The following is a 16,109-nucleotide window of genomic DNA, read 5'->3' as shown; positions in this document are numbered from 1 at the left end:
ATACTTCTTGACACAGTCAAAGTTATCCGAAAAGCATATGCGATGGGCAAACATTCTTTCCATGTTCCACTTCCAGATTATGCATGTGGAAGGCAAGAAGAATGTTGTGGCTGATGCGTTATCAAGAAAGCCACAAATTTCAGCTGTGTCAATTCCTTATCATCATGAGTTAGATGACATGAAGGAACAGTATACTGCTGATGAAGATTTTGCAAGGATCTTTGAACAGTTACAAGAGGGGCAACATCACGAGCACTACCTCCTCAGAGACGGTTTTATGATGATGCATGGCAGACTTTGTGTCACTAGGCCACTGCGACATAAGGTCATGGAAGAGAGTCATGTCCCACCGTAAGCAGGGCATCGTGGCATTGATGCGACAGTTAAGGCGGTAGAGACATTCTTCTATTGGCCTACCTTGAGGAGAGATGTGGATGCCTTTGTGCGAGCATGCATAGTTTGCCAAAAGGTCAAGTTTGACAGGCAAAAGGCACCAGGGTTGTTACAACCACTGCCGATTCCGGATAAGCCATGGGAAAGCATTGCTATGGACTTTATCTTTGATCTTCCAAGGACGCCAACAGGGAATGATGGTATATGGACCATTATCTGCAGGTTCAGCAAGCAGGCCCATTTTATCCCTGTCAGGAAGAAGATAAAATCTGATCAGATGGCACGCTTGTTCATGTACAATGTGTTTAAGTACCATGGTATGCCACAATTGATTATCAGTGATCGTGATCCTCGCATGACCAGTTTGTTCTGGAGAGGATTGTTTGAGAACATCGGTACTACGCTCAAGTTCTCGTCTTCGTTTCATCCACAAACTGATGGACAGTCAGAAGAGGCCAATTCTACTGTCTTAGATCTGCTGAAATGCTATGTGTCAGATAATAAGGGCAAATGGGAACAGTATTTTCCTATGCTTGAGTATGCGTACAATAATACGGTGCATTCGTCTACTGGCAAAGCACCTTTTGAAATTGTTGAAGGCGGCAAAAAGGTTCCTCCCATTTTGCATACAAAGGACAAGATCTTTGAGGCAGATCGATATGTTGAGAACATGGATGAGATGTATAAGAAGATTAAAGTTGCCTTGGAGAAGACTCAGGCAAAACAAAAAAAGGCTACTGATCGTCACCGTCGTGAATTGCTACTATCACCTGGTGATTGGGTTCTTTTAAGGTTCGAAAAGGCAAGGTTAAAGAAGATGAAGGGTAAGGAACGGCTGTTTCCTAAGCTCAGCATGCGTTACTATGGGCCTTTTCAAGTGCTTGACAAGATCAGCGATGTGGCTTACAGGCTGAAATTGCTTGATGCGTGGAAGATTCATAATGCGTTTCACGTGAGTCTTCTAAGACCCTTCGTGGGTGATGTGCCAGAAGATATGCCAGTTGAGGATCAGCCAGAAGTTGAGGAACTTGATGAGATCCTGGTACCTGAGCAAGTTTTGGCACATAAGGACAGAAAAGTTAAAGGACAAGTTGCAAGACGCTATTTGGTGAAGTTCAAGAACTATCCGCCTATGGATGCAAAGTGGATGGAAGAGCATGAACTGTCAGAGTCACCAAATGTATTGCAGCTTTACCTTGAAGCCTTTGGGTTACAGCCTACTTATGCCCCAACCCAACGTGTGCAAAGGAGGGGTAATGATAGAGCTAGTACATCGAATGTACATATGAATTCAGTGCCATAGATGGAAATGGCAAAAGTATGAAGGCCTCATTAAGTCATTTGTATCTATGTATGTTACGACCTTTCTTGCGGATACATGCGATGATAAAAGAGTGTTGATAGCACAAGATCATCAGTGGCGTGTATTTATGGTATGCAATCGAGGACGTTTGCGATTTCAAGAGGGGGGTATGTCACGAGGACGTGGCAGTTATTAACCATGTCACAGAGATGTGGCAACTGCTAACCTTGGTTGTTGGTTTCTTTCCAATGGGGTTTATTTTATTTATTTTGAGACCCTCTTTTTGAAGTAGCAAACGGTCGGACATTGTATGGCCAATGTGAACGGTAGATTCACCCGCAGACGGGAAGTGGTCGGCACTGGAATTCGTATGGTAAGAGGATGTCTAGGCTCAGAGCAAGATCATATAGGTCCCCCCGTCGCACTTAGCAAGTTGGTGGATACTAGGAAGTGAACTCAATTAAGGCGTAAAGTCAAGGTGGGACTACCAACAAAAAGTATCCGACAGTTGGGCCACATTGCATTTTTGGATGCGGTCCCAATGAGGATAGATGGTCAGAAGACCAGTGGGAGCCCAACGGAAGCATCTCCTAAAATTTAGGGAACTGCTATTTTGGGCCACGAAATGTGTTCGCGTCATTACCTTCGGTATGACTAGGGGAACACTTTACAACTCTGCCGCGAAGTCAACTGACGCACCAGTTGAGATATTTTTAGCAGGGAAAGCCCAAACTCGGAAACTGGGCGACGTGTCAGCTTGTGAGCGATTCTGCCACTCTGGGAGGCAAAAACGAGCTGCACATCATCAAAGGGGGCGCCATTTTCAGCCACAGGCGGATTGCAACAGGTACAGAAGCTATGGAATGCTTACCTTGCCCTCTATGTACAGTATGGTGACGGGAGTGATGCCCCGCACGCTACATACTGCTCTCTTTCTCCCCTACGTGCAGTTATGTGATGCCCCACAAGAGGGCTACTCATTTGATTGATGTACAGTTGTGTGGGTTCATGCTTTTGTGCTGAGGCAAGAGCCTCCTTGAGCAGGAACAGGGGTAGCTAACTGCTGCTCCAAAGCAGGCACTGGTGAGGGTCATAACCTCACCGTACAGGTGCAAAATCAGCGCTGTGTATGCGCTGTAATTTGACTGTTTTTCAGCCATACGGACGCCAGGATCATTGGGAATCGTGCCCCACTGGCAAAGGACAGTTAGGGGACTGTTTGGGGCTGAAAACAGGGCAAAAACCAGTAAATACAGCGTGCTGAATTTACTGTTTTTGGACAGGAATCAGAGGGTATACGACAGTGCAAGCGAGTTCCAGCAGGGGAATTGGTTTCGCGCAAGTTTTGGGGCTATTATGCTGCCGAAATTTGGCCAAATCAAATGGTATCTAGGTGGATACACGTGAAGGATTCCCAGGACCTTACCTTGTAATTTACCCTCCTAAAGAATAAAGAAATACCGAAAGGGGCGCCAATTTTGGGGCCTACAGGTTGTCGGCGTCTGCTCGGAGCATTCTAGCTTCCGAGCCGTGTGTGTATTCAAGTGTTAACTCCCGTCGCAGGTTCTCTTTGCAAAGTGCTCTGTGTGTGTGTTTAAAGTAAAGAATTTCGGGTGAAAGCCAACGCCTACCGCCCTACGGGCCGGTTTCATAATCCCCGTCGCAGGCTCTCTTTGCAAAGTGCTCTGTGTGTGTGTCTCAAGTAAAGAATTTCGGGTGAAAGCCAACGACTACCGCCCCACGGGCCGGTTTCATGGTTCCATTGCCGGGATTTGAATCATTTTTTCCTCAAAGAGTGAGCCTCGGTTGCTTTGGGTAAAGGCACAGAGTACAGGAACGCTGGATTATACTGTGGCCAACAAATGTAAGGGCATTATGGAAGAGGGTTCCTCTTCACTAGACAAACGGGAATTTCCACATGTTCCCCCTACCAAAAAGTGATCAAATTAGGGCTGATTTTTTGCTGCGTTTTTAGAGTTTGCAAGTATGAACCAAGATGAGATAGGGAGAGGTCTCACGGTAGTAGATTGGCCACTAGATCTCATGCGGGAGTAATGTGGGTTTGCCAGGTGACACGCTGCTTGCTGATTCTCTGAGGCGATTGCTTGGATTCTTTGACGCATAGTTAAATCATCTTGAAATTTGAGCTTACTTGGTCATGGGTGGTATGTCACAATGTTGTGGAATTATGCTTGTTTGCGGAGGCAAGAGCCTTTTGCACAGGTAAAAAGTTAAGGGACACGTTGCAAGATGCTACGTGGTGAAGTTCAAGAACTATCCACCTATGGATGGAAAGTGGATGGAAGAGCAGAAACTGTGAGAGTCACCAAATGTATTGCAGCTTTAGCTTGAGGCCTTTGGGTTATAGCCTACTTATGCCCCAACCCAACATGTGTAAAGGAGGGGTAATGATAGGGCTAGCACATCAAATGTACATATGAATTCAGTGTAATAGATGGAAATGACAAAAGTATGAAGGTCTCATTAAGTCATTTGTATCTATGTGTTATAACCCTTTCTTGCCGATACATGCGAAGATAAAAGAGTGCTAACAACACAAGATCATCAGTGGCATGTATTTATGGTATGAAATCGAGGACATTTGCGATTTCCAGAGGGGGGTATGTCACGAGGACGTGGCAACTGCTAACCTTCGTTGTTGGTTTCTTTCCAATAAATTTTGTTTAATTTTTGAGACCCTCTTTTTGAAGTTGCAAATGGTCGGACATTGTATGGCCAATGTGAATGGTAGTTTCACCTGCAGACGGAAAGTTGGTCCGCATTGGAACTTGTAAAGTAAAAGGATGTCTAGGCTCAGTTCAAGATCATGTAGGTCCCCCCGTCGCACTTAGCAAGTTGGTGGATACTAGGAAGTGAACTCAATAAAGGCATAAAGTCAAGGTGGGATCACCAACAGAAAGTATCCGACAGTTGGGCCACATTGCACTTTTGGATGCGGTCCCAATGAGGATAGATGGTCAGATGACCAATGGGAGCCCAGCGAAAGCATCTCGTAAAAATTAGGGAACTGCTATTTTGGGCCATGAAATGTGTTCGCGTCATTACCTTCAGAATGACAAGGGGAACATTTTATTACTCTGCTACAAAGTCAACTGATGCACCAGTTGAGAGATTTTTAAGCAGGAAGCCCAATGTGGGGAAATTGCATGTATGAGTGCCAACTGGCACTTCTTGGTCAATTTACCAAGTTTGGGAAAACAGAACTCGTAATTGACTCTTTGGAGCAGTTCTGGAGGCTGATAACTGTGATTTACATCCATTTCTCTCCATTTTTGAGCTTCCCATGACTTTATCTAGGACCAAGGAGCTCATTTTCAGCATTGGAAGGCATCATATGCGTGTTTACAGGGCTGTTTTGCTGCGTTTTCAGCGATACGCAGGTTTTGGCAGCCATGGAAATCTTCCCCTTTTGCATCTATTTGTTCACAGATGCATTACAGGTCAAGGGCAAAAGAGGGGGCACTCGATTTATGCTTGGGGGGATACTTCATTGAGAAACTGGTCACAGGTTAAGAGCTATGGAGTGCTTTCTTTCCCTCTCATGTGCTAGGAGTGATGCCCTGCACGCTACACACTGCTCTCTCTCTCCTCTACGTGCAGTTATGTGATGCCCCACAAGAGGGCTCTTCATTTGATTGATGTACAGCTGTGTGGATTCATGCTTTTGTGCTGAGGCAAGAGCCTCCTTGAGAAGGAACACGGGTAGCTAGCTGCTACTCTAAAGCAGGCACCGGTGAGGGTCATAACCTCACCATACAGGTGCAAATTCAGCGCTGTGTATGCCCAAAAAATTGATTGTTTTTCAGCCATACGGACGTCAGAACCCTCGGGAATCGTGCCCCACTGGCAAAGGACAGTTAGGGGACTGTTTGGGGCTGAAAACAGGGCAAAAACCAGTAAATACAGAGTGCTGAATTTACTGTTTTTGGGCAGGAATTAGAGGGTATTCGCAATAGAAGTGATTTCTAGCAGGGGAATTGGTTTCGCGCAAGTGTTGGGGTTGTTATGCTGCCAAAATTTGGCCAAATCAGATGGTATCTAGCTAGATACAGGTGAAGGATTCTCATGACTCTTCTTTGTAATTTACCCTCCTAAAGAATAAAGAAATACCGAAAGGGGCGCCAATTTTGGGGCCTACAGGTTGTCGGCGTCTGCTCGGGGCATTCTAGCTTCCGAGCCGTGTGTGTATTCAAGTGTTAATCCCCGTCGCAGGTTCTCTTTGCAAAGTGCTCTGCGTGTGTGTCTAAAGTAAGGAATTTCAGGTGAAAGCCAACGACAACCGCCCCACGGGCCGGTTTCAGGAAACCTCGAAAGAAAGGGCACTTATCCTTCGTTTTCCCTCCATGGAAGCGAAGGAGGCCTTTTTGAAGAAGAGACCAACTCTTAAGAAGACGGGCATCTTTCTTGGGGATGACCTTACCCTCTCACAGGTCGCCCATATGCAAGAGGTAATGCCAGAGATTAGAGCGGCAAGGGAAAAAGGTAAGATTGCTTTTTACTGAGATGGAAGAGTGGTGATATTGGAACCACGCTCCACATGATGGTGTGAGACCTATGGGGCCACACTCAAAGTTGCTACCTGGAATTGTAAGGGATCTATGCGTCTTGATGTGGGTGCTTTTGAGGAGAGTTTTAGTGGGAGAGACATCATCTTCTACTCTGAGACACATGAGGCCCCTGGGCAGTCTATGCCTCACATTAGTGGATACAGATGGGAGACAGCCTGTAGACAAGAAACACGATCAGAGCACAGAGGGCAGGGTTGTAGACAAGAGACACTATCAGAGCACAGAGGGCGGGGCTCAGGAGGAGTGGCAGTGTTATCCAGGGAGGAGTTGCAGCCATTGATACATATAGCTCACAGGGATGAGCAAGCTAGGTACATGTGGGTGAGATTGAGAGCAAAGACTGGCAAATATCTTTACATTGCTATTTGCTACTTTCCCCCGAGTACGTCAGTATATGCACCACCCAGAGGACAGTCCCCCTTCTCTATTTTGGATGATGACATATGGGAATTCTCTAGAGATGGTGACATTATCATTCTAGGGGACTTCAATGCTAGGATTGCCCATCATCAGACAGTATTTTATGATACTTCACAGGAGATGCTGAGAGAGTTGGATGTTGCAGAGACGGGCCTATCTAGACTATCACAGGATGGGGAACATATTGAGTATGGACAACACTTGATAGACATGGGGACTGCACATGGATTGGCCATCTTGAATGGCCTACAAAGATCTCCCGATGCGGGAGGTTTCACATGATTTCCACACAGACACGGAGCCAGCACAGTGGATTATGTCATGGCACAACCAAGACTTATCTCTAGTATCCAAGATCTCATAGCTGGGCACAGACCTGTAGGGGTGGTAGTGGATCATACTATTGTGTCGTGACCATCTCTTTCCAGTTCAGTGTAGCACACAGTCCACGTGTAGCAGCCCCTACTCGCTACACCTTCACACGGGAGACCGGATTCTGTATACATAGACGGGATCTACAGACGCCTATGCACTGAGGAGCCAAGGCGAACTTTGGAGGAGCTTACTACTATACTGATACAGACATTATATGATGCAGCAGTAGAGGCATACCCACACACCTAGCCTAAGCATAACGCCGTTCTGGGAGCATGCCTTAGAAAGCTGGTATGATGAGGAATGCCGCCAGACTAGAGCTAGACTTCAGAGGGAAGTGCTTTTGGGGGACATCACTCAAAGACAGTCACAGATTGACTTCCGACGCCTAGTGCAGCGGAAGAAGAGGGCATTTTTGGCTTGACTAGAGCAAGGTTTCTACCAGCTGTTCTTGAGTCAGGACTCGCGAGGCATGACAGCTCTTTCATGAGTTGTCTTCCCCCCCCCCCGCCATTACCTCTACAGAGACTTGGGGTCAATACGCATCATCTTTACATCTACTCTTGACCATATCTAGACACTCAGGGCCATCATCGAGCAGGGCAGATCCCGTGGGAGACGGATCTATTGTATCTTTGTGGAGTTCCACAAAGCATTTGACACAGTATTGATGCACAGATTACAGGAGGTGAGAGTACCCACAGAGCTCATTTGGGGGATCATGGCATTGTACAGATCAGGAATAGGGCATGTACGCACCTCAAAGAGTCTATCTACACCGGTTCACTCCACTATTAGGGTGAAGCAGGGTTGTCCGCTTTCTCCTACTCTATTTGGTATGTTTGTGGATGAGGTTTCTGACTACATTGAGAGAGATGGGGATAGAGGTGCACCGCTGGCAGGGACATGGATTCCACTGTTGTTATATGTTGATGATATTGTGTTGATCTCAGACTCTCCGAAGGGGATGCAACGTCACTTGGATGCTTTACATAGGTTTGCCCATGAAAGTGGTCTGTCTGTCAACCTTGGTAAAACCAAGGTCATGGTATTTAATACCACCCCACAGTGGATCAGGAGGTCAGCGCCCGCATTCACATACGGTCAGGAGACAGTGGAGTATACAGAGTGGTTTTTAGTGGACCAGCATTTTCACTAAGGAGAGCAGCAGAGACTAGATTGACCAGAGCCCATTCGGCATTGGGTAGATTGGAGAGGATGTGTTCACAGGTTCAATTTTAGGAGCCTCGAACGAAGCTCTGGCTCTTTGACACTTTGGTGGCTCCTACATTGCTCTATGGAGCTGAGATCTGGGAGCCTTCATTGGATCATCACGGGAGGACAGGTCGCATTGATGGGTGGGGGGACATGGAGAAGCCCTTGGTCTCTATGATCTCGCGGCTCATTAGAGCCAAGGCTTCAGTACCACGTGCCATTATCCGAGCAGAGCTAGCTGCCCCCCCATTAGTGGTTGAGGCGCTCACCAGATCTGTCTCCTTTATACACCGCATGTGGGAACTTCCCAGAGACAAATACGCCCGCCTTGCACTTGAGTCCTCTCGACAGTTAGCCATGCAGGGAGATACAGCATGTTGGTATGGGGAGATGACATCATGGTTCCAGACGCATGGGTTCAGTATAGATAGATTGCCCCCCTTCCACTACTCACTAGATGCACCCTCCCTGATGCTTACACAGTCCAAGATCACCAGGCCCATTCGCCAGGACCTGACTCAGCTAGACACCAGGAGGACATGGGTACAACCAACACAAGCGCTGGGCACGAAGATGGCTTTCTACAGAGAGCATCTTCTCCAGCTTACGGCGGACGGTTTTGTGACGAGGCCCAAATACATGGGCACCCACTTGTCTCATGGGATACGGTGTGCTATTGGCCAGATACGCGCATCTTCACACCAGTTGCGGATCGAGACTGGGAGATACAGTGGAGTACAAGCAGAGGCCAGGACATGCCCCCTATGTGACAGAGAGCCTGAGATACGAGGCCGCTTCCATTGCTTGTTCAGAGAGGGCTTTGGACCACTCTCCACAGTCATGAGGTACAAGGATTAGAGATGCCTGGGTTTGTTTCTGCTCGAGCTGCGTAGACATAGAGAGAGCCTGATGAGAGGAGAGGCCAAACAGTCTCAGAGACACATCACAGACTTCTTTAGAGCAGACAATGGACACCCAGAGGAGATACTACCACAGCAGATCTTATCGCCTCACACCAGAGGCACATTGATCGACCGAGCGACTGAGTTGGGGAGATCCAAATGCCCATGACTACGGAGGAGTACACAGCATCGACATGCACGACGCCCGGTCAGGCTGCTGACCATGGAGGAGATTGATGAGATCTGCCAGTGACCAATGCTCGATCTCTTGTGACTTGTGATTTAGCTATCCTGGCTAGCTGCTTAGTTGACACCTACCAGCTTAGGATTTCATAGTATTTCATTTTGTCATTTCATTTTGTTACTCTGACTTTGTATCAGATCCACCACATTGTAACGCTCTGGTCTCATAGGTCAATTTGGCCTTTTGAAGACGTTAATATAACATTTCATTTCATCCCCTCTCTCTCTCTCTCTCTCTCTCTCTCTCTCTCTCTCTCTCTCTCTCTCTCTCTCTCTCTCTCTCTCTCTCTCTCTCTCGCACACACACACAAAAAAGAAGCAAGCCCTCCTCTCCCTAATTTAAGCTATGCAGTTCAGCCCTGACCTCTGACAGCCTTACTTAGCTGCTGTAACTCGCTGCTTTAGCAGCAAATCAGCCCCTGAAGCTTTCATTCTATCTTCCCTATTGATATTAAAGCAACACAGAGTTGTGTGCACCAAACCAGAGGTTTTCACTCTGATTTGCGGATTGGACTACTTGTAGAATCATTGATGCACAGCTATTTTTTATCCTCGTCAAGGTCGTGGAAAGGGGGGCCCCTCCATCCTGGCCATACATTAACTGCAGTTTACTGTGCAAAATTCAGTGGGCCCGTTGGATGGCCACGTAATGGGGATAATAAGGAGTAGTCAACCTCCTATGCGCATGATTCTTTTCATATGGATAACCCACAAGCTCCCTGGTGCCTCTTTTGATATTTCTTTTATATTGCTTCCAACTACTGGGGGACTCGGTCTCTACTTCCGTATATGCGTAAATGTCAGAGTGAGCTCCCAAGGCGCGTATATAAATACCCTTGACCTAAAAGCATTAGGCATGAAAAGCTTGGCCTCCCAAAGCATCATGTGCAAAAGCATGTGCCATTTGGGCTATTTCCATAATTCGCGGTATATTCATACAGTGGCACCAGGAGCCTGCACATCAATCCTTGCCTGACAGATCAGCATTCAGAACAGCTCATGCTGCTGCCAACTCAGCACTCAGAATCCCACAAAGCCGTGAAGTCTGCTGGAGCCAACTAGTCAGCATGGAGAATGGTAAACCCTGGAGTCTTGGCCCCCCTGCCCACAACACTAGACAGCCGGGAATGATCCACCAGTGACCATTCCCAGAATCTATGCTCCCAAGCTGGCTCTCGGCGCAGCCTTGGTTGCATAGATTCAGAGGAATGGTCACTAGCAGAAAATTCCCTATCCCCTAATCTCTCTTGATTGATACAAGTTTTTCGCATAAGTAGTGATCGATTAGTTTGTGTACGCTGATTTTTCAGCTTTTAAGTGGTACTTTATTCCTCTCTTCTGCACAGGGATGAAGAAAAATGCTTGTTAGCAACCTCACCTCTTTCTGCTTCAACTCACTAGACGGACAGAATACCAAGTTTTTATTTGCAGAAACAGAACTGGCTCTGTTGCTGTTCCATTCATATTTTCCTCCTTTTCTCTAATTTCTTAATAAAAGGTCAAAAATAAGAAATAAATGGCTACAAATGTCAGATCATAAATCCGAGCATATTTGAGGCACCCACGAGGAAAACTCTTCATCTTACAAGCATTGGCCAAGCCACATGGTTGGGAAGGGCCAGGTTGCACTAGGTATCACTTACGTACACCTTAAATAAGCACAACAGCTGCAATGTGCACACTATTGCTCAGATAAAACAACCCCCTTGCTATAATGCTCAGATAAAACAACCCCCTTGAACGAGGAAAAGGAGGCTAAACCAAAGCCTCCTGACTAAACCAAAGCCGTCTGCCCCTCACTCATTGCACTTGAAAGAAGAATGGGCTGCATTTTGCAGAACTTGGAAGCTGAAAAGCTGTCAGCCACCATGACTGACCCATAGTGAGTGCGTGTTTTGCAAAACGTTGTAGGTTTTTTACTTGTAAGTACATGAGTCTGAGAAACGGCAGCCTAGACACTTGTAAATATCGTTTTGCTTTCCTTTCATCAAACATCACCACATTCTATTTTTAGCGATTGAGAACTGAGCAAATTGATGCTCAATAGCATCAGAGGCCTGTTGTGTAGACTAAGAGAAGTGACTTGCCTGGAATTTTAGGAGGAGAACCTTGTGCGCCATACCCAAGTTTAGAAGGAATCTTCAATTTCCTCTTTTCACCCACACACATTCCAAGCAGACCTTGATCCCAACCTACAAATACAATTGCAAGAAAGAAATAATAATGAGTTCTATACATACTGATTACATCAGATCAAGTCCAAAAATCCATACCTTTAATCACATGACCAGCTCCAAGTTCAAACTCAATTGGATCACCCCTTGTATAGCTTGAGTCAAATTCTGTTCCATCAACTAAGGTTCCCTGCATATGGCATACAAATTCAATGCTAGCAACGAAAAGCATTCATGCAATCTCTCTCTCTCTCTCTCTCTCTCTCTCTCTCTCTCTCTCTCTCTCTCTCTCTCTCGTGCAGCCGTTTTTTGACCTGGTAGACAACAGTTCACTCTTTCGGTCATAACTTCTTCATCCGAACTCCGATTTGGGTGATCTATAGCCTTAATCAAAGAGCACGACGCCCTCTACGCATTAATGTAAAAACAGAAATTTTAAGAGTTATGGAAGGCTTTTCTGCAGCAGCATTTTTGAAGTGAGAAAGTTCGGGGAAGTTGACTCTCATCTCTTGTTTTACATACAATGTCTTCCAGCACTAACAAGGGTTCTTCTTCAACAAGGTCCACAACCATTGTAGAAAATGATCCAACGTCTCCTTAGTGTGGAGATAGCAACACAACCACTCAACCAATGACATTGGAAGCCATGATCATGGCATACTTGGTATCGTTGCAAGAGACCGTAAACAAACAAGTTGAAGACTTACGGGTACTTGCTGGAACACACTTGAACACCCAAATCGGGAAATTTGACACGACACACGAGAGAATCACTTACAAACACTTCACAAATATAATCACAATTCACTTGAGTCGACACGGCCCAGCATAGTTCCGTGCCCAAAGGTATTGGCCCCAAAATCTGGCGCTCCTTTCGGTATTTATTTTTATATTAATGCTTGAGCAAAGTTACAGAGTTCGAGGGTCCTCTCTGCTCGGTCGCTCGTCATCCAACTCAATCCAGGAGGCCCTCTCCATACATATTTAAAGGCCCCAAGGGCTCTCAAAAGTAGTACAAGAAAAGCTTAAACTCAAAAGCATCTTTCCCAAAAGCTGGCGCTGCCCTAAGGCTATGGCGCAAATCATGGAATTCCGTACAGTCGCCATGTCATCAGCCAACGCAAAACGCGGAGCGTCCGTACAATTGCCACGTCAGCATCTTCTACTCTCTCTCTCTCTCTCTCTCTCTCTCTCTCTCTCTCTCTCTCTCTCTCTCTCTCTCTCTCTCTCTCTTTTTATTACTCTAGTGTCCCCACGGTCCCATCGAACGGGACCCCTATAAGTTGGAACAACTTATAACTTTAAATTCTTGTCAAATTCTGGGCGGACATGCCACGTCAGTATTTTGTGACATATACCCCCCTCCCCCCCCCCGAAAGAATTGTAATCGCCCTCAATTACGCCTGCAAAAATAGACATAAGCCATAAACCAATTCAATAGACACTGAGGGTCTAAGTACCAACGCACTACACAACACAAATCCAGTACTTGCACAAAATCGATAGTCACTGAACATCATCAAATCACATTTAAATCAGAATCCATCGAGATCTAGGACCATGATTCCTAGCAACGTGTTTAGCAATCGCATCTATATCCACACCGGACTTCACTCATGACAGATTAACTAATTCTTATTGCAATCATCTCCATAGAATCTCAAGACCGAAATGTTGCAGTCATTTCGTCTTTCAAACCTTCACTCAAACAAAATCACATGAGAGAGTACACATAAATCAGATTCATTTTCGGGAATTCCCATTTCAAAGTTCTTCATTCATAAAGTCATAAAGCAGAATACTTTCAGCAAATCAATATCCTTGAATTCTTATTGCAATCATGTCCATAGAATCTCAAGACCGAAATGTTGCAGTCATTTCGTCTTTCAAACCTTCACTCAAACAAAATCACATGAGAGAGTAAACATAAATCAGATTCATTTTCGGGAATTCCCATTTCAAAGTTCTTCATTCATAAAGTCATAAATCAGAATATTTTTAGCACATCAGTATCCCTGAAATCCAATGGAAAATCAGTGACTTTATTCCATCTGGGTAATCTCTGACAAAGGAGCAAAGAAACTCCCCTCTCGTGCAGTCCCGTCTACACCACATTCAATCCTGTTGATCTGCGAGATCTCTCGGAATAGACGTAGCTAGACCGAAAGCCTCAAGGTAAAGTTCCAGTATTTAAGGAGTATCTGTTAGGTCCTCCTCCTCCATCCACTTCGCATTCAATGTCGGATACTTCTTGAATTTCACTACGAACTGCCGCATCACTTTACCTTTCACTTTTCTTCACTTGTGAGCTGGTATCTGTTCTGGAACGAGTATCTCCTCGCTCTCTTTTACTTCAGGTTGCTCATTAGGCTCCCTGTCGACTAACACGTCACCCTTAAAAAGTTTCAAGAGACTCACATGAAAAGCGGAAGATTTTGTATCAATTGTGAAAGATAACAAGCATAAACTGTGAGAGTGCGTGTGTGCGGAAGCGTAAGAGAGGAGAGGAGAGAGAGAAACACAAAACACTGATATGAGGAATAGGGGGCGATCAACCCCCCATGACTACCAGAGCAGAAGACCCGTACAATGATCAAATGATAATAACTGAGATATAGGTGCCCAAGGAGAGATAGGGCAATGCCAGAAAAAGCCCCCACGACCAAGCATGAAAAAAGATATATGAGGGTGTCCAGACCAAGTGGACGGCCAGCCCAGAAGTGGGCGGCCGAGCAATACAGTGGGTGGCCATCTCGGAGACATACTAGCCGTACATGTATGCCCTAGACCTAAGTGAAGCAACAGAGTAGTGTAAATCTAGCATAAATGAAAATTATAATACCAAAAAGAGCACCCATTTTTGTAGCCAGTTGCTATATTCCTCACCATGATTCCCCCTTTTATGCTTGCATGAATAGAGATTAACCATTTTTTAACTTAGAGGAGGATATTGCTTAATTTTAAGGCAAAGGTGATGTTATTGTCTTTAGAGATATGAATGCTCACACAAAAGCATTGCAACATGATACTCAACCATTTGATATGCCATACATTTTAAGGGTGTTGGAGAAAGTTAACATGCAAGATCGTATTTCAATGGATGAAAAAGAGCACGGATCACTATGGAAAGTTACTTTTACACATGTGTAATAGCATAGGTATGCTCATTGCCAATGGTGTATCTTTGTAAAGTGGAACGAATGGATATACATATAGACAACATAATGGGGATAGTGTGATTGACTATACGCTACTCTCTGAATCCATCATGTATTGCATAAAAAGTTTTACGATTAGCCAATGGACCCCGAAATCTGACCATCGGACCTTGTATTGAGCTTGTATGTGGAGAAGCAACTAAGCATGATAATCTCAGCGAAGGGAAGAGAAGTTATTACTATGTATGGATTTCAAACGGGCACCAATATACATTGAAATGGTTGATATGGATAACAAAGCTTCAACATGATGCACCATTGGAAACTCATTGGGAAGCTTTCAAGGAAGTTATTTGTTCTTGCGCCAAAGAATACTTTGCCATAAAGCATGTCCATGGAATCAACAAAGATAGATCACGCAAATGATAAAGAATGTCATGATACTCGAAGGTCCTTGATAAAGCTTGCTGCAACTGTGGACAAAGACAACTATCAAAGTTATTTGCATACATACAAGGCATTGATTCAAAAGAAGAGAAGAAGATGAGAAGTAAAGCATCAATTTTTTCCAGTCCAAGAAAAGACATGTGCATGTGGAAGATTTTGGAGAAACTTGAGGGACAAGCGGGTTGAGAGTTTTGGTAACTTAAGTCTTATGTACACACATTGTAGGCAACTATATGAGCAACCAAATGCTAGAAAAATATTATTTATTGGTTCACTTTTATATATGCCCTCTTTCTTTACTATTGAGGATGTGTACAGTGGGCTTGAAAAGTTGGCCACTCGCAAAGCGAGAGATCTTCAATATCAAGCCGGAAATGATTAAATGGACAGGAGATTTTACACATGAGTGGATGTGTGATATGTTCAACCTTGCATTTCAACGTGGTATGCCTTGTGATTGGAGTACTAATTGGGTCAAGCCTTTGTATAAAGGTGGGGATGTAAAGAATGTAAATAACTACCGAACTATAATGATTGGGTCTCTTATGGCAAAGTTGTTTGGGTGCATAATGGAGGTAAAATTGAGTGATTGGGCTAAAAAGAATGGCCAGCGTGTAAAAGGAACACCGGTTTTCGTCTACGCCATAGCACCATTGATCATCTTGTTACTCTTCGTGTTCTCATGGAGGAAAGTCGGTTGAAAGAAAAGCAATTGTATTGTTGCTTTGTGGACTTTAAGAAAGCCTTTGCTCTGATTCCACATAACAATTTGTGGAGAAGGATAGAAGAACTCCAAGTGCCAAGTGAGTTTGTGCTTGCGGTTTCTCTAATCTATGAGAAGGTGGTGTGTCAATTACGCATGGGAAGAGGAATTTCAAAAAAAATTGCAA

General features: G+C 45.0%; 1 protein-coding gene across 1 annotated transcript in view; it reads right to left on the bottom strand.

The window, feature by feature from the left end:
• The window catches only part of LOC147445969 (peptidyl-prolyl cis-trans isomerase FKBP15-1-like), an 86,684-nt gene that overhangs the window by 18,933 nt on the left and 51,642 nt on the right, over positions 1 to 16,109 (bottom strand). The window contains exons 4-5 of the mRNA XM_086525296.1: positions 11,714 to 11,804; positions 11,528 to 11,632 (exon numbers count right to left, since the gene is read on the bottom strand). Of these exons, the coding sequence (XP_086381422.1) occupies positions 11,528 to 11,632; positions 11,714 to 11,804 (196 nt within the window). The remainder of the gene's footprint in view (positions 1 to 11,527; positions 11,633 to 11,713; positions 11,805 to 16,109) is intronic.

This window comes from Adiantum capillus-veneris, chromosome 12 (genome assembly GCF_014529385.1).
Source record: "Adiantum capillus-veneris isolate H3 chromosome 12, ASM1452938v2, whole genome shotgun sequence".
NCBI lineage: Eukaryota > Viridiplantae > Streptophyta > Polypodiopsida > Polypodiales > Pteridaceae > Adiantum > Adiantum capillus-veneris.
Note: the sequence above shows the minus strand (reverse complement) of the source record. Positions and strands in the feature narration are given on the sequence as shown.